Source organism: Bison bison, unplaced genomic scaffold (genome assembly GCF_000754665.1).
Source record: "Bison bison bison isolate TAMUID 2011002044 unplaced genomic scaffold, Bison_UMD1.0 scf7180017864381, whole genome shotgun sequence".
NCBI lineage: Eukaryota > Metazoa > Chordata > Mammalia > Artiodactyla > Bovidae > Bison > Bison bison.
Genome location: NW_011494953.1, coordinates 2530170 through 2530935, shown reverse-complemented (window position 1 = coordinate 2530935; position 766 = coordinate 2530170). Strand labels below are relative to the sequence as shown.

Genomic DNA, 766 nt, shown 5'->3' with positions numbered 1-766 from the left:
GTGCCCATCTTGTCCTCTGCTTTTTGCCCAAAAAAGGACCATGCTGGAACATCTCAAGGTAGAGGAGTCAAGAGACAGAGGCGGGGTGCTCAGCTGTATCAATCGGGGGTTAAGATCACACACCCCTCTGGAAATGGGAGCGGGGGAGAGGCCAGGACTTGGGCAAATCCAGGCCCTCCCCCCAAACAGCCACACGCCTTGTCTCCCTCTCACAGAACACCCATCAGTCTGGGCGCCCGGGGGAGGAGACCGCTGGGAAAGGAGCTGGGGGTGCCCTTCTGACCCCCAAGACAGAGCCCGAGGAGCTGGCTGTGTCTCGGGCAGGAACCGCTGCCCCTACTGAGGAATCTTCTTCAACCTCAGAAGAGGAGGAGCCGCCCAGCTCCCCTGAGCCCCCTCGCCCAACCAAACGGCCCCGGCGAGAACTGGGGAGCAAAGGCATGAAGGGCGGGGGCGGGGGCCCTGGCGGCTGGACCTGTGGCCTGTGTCACTCCTGGTTTCCTGAGCGTGACGAATATGTGGGTCACATGAAGAAGGAGCATGGCAAGGTGAGGGGGGCGCCCCCTGGGAGCCAGAGGGGCTGGCCTGGGATTGACCTGTGTGGCAGTGGGGATGGGGTCCCAGATGGGAGCCTGGCTCTAAGACCCCCCCACCCCCTGCTCTCCTAGTCAGTGAAAAAGTTTCCCTGCCGCCTGTGTGAGCGCTCCTTCTGCTCGGCCCCCAGCCTGAGGCGCCATGTCAGGGTCAACCACGAGGGTATCAAGCG

At 62.9% G+C, this 766-nt stretch overlaps 1 protein-coding gene across 1 annotated transcript in view; it reads left to right on the top strand.

Moving 5' to 3' along the window:
- The window catches only part of ZNF687 (zinc finger protein 687), an 8800-nt gene that overhangs the window by 6375 nt on the left and 1659 nt on the right, over window positions 1–766 (top strand). Inside the window, 3 exon segments of the mRNA XM_010857551.1 lie at window positions 1–58; window positions 216–548; window positions 669–756. Of these exon segments, the coding sequence (XP_010855853.1) occupies window positions 1–58; window positions 216–548; window positions 669–756 (479 nt within the window).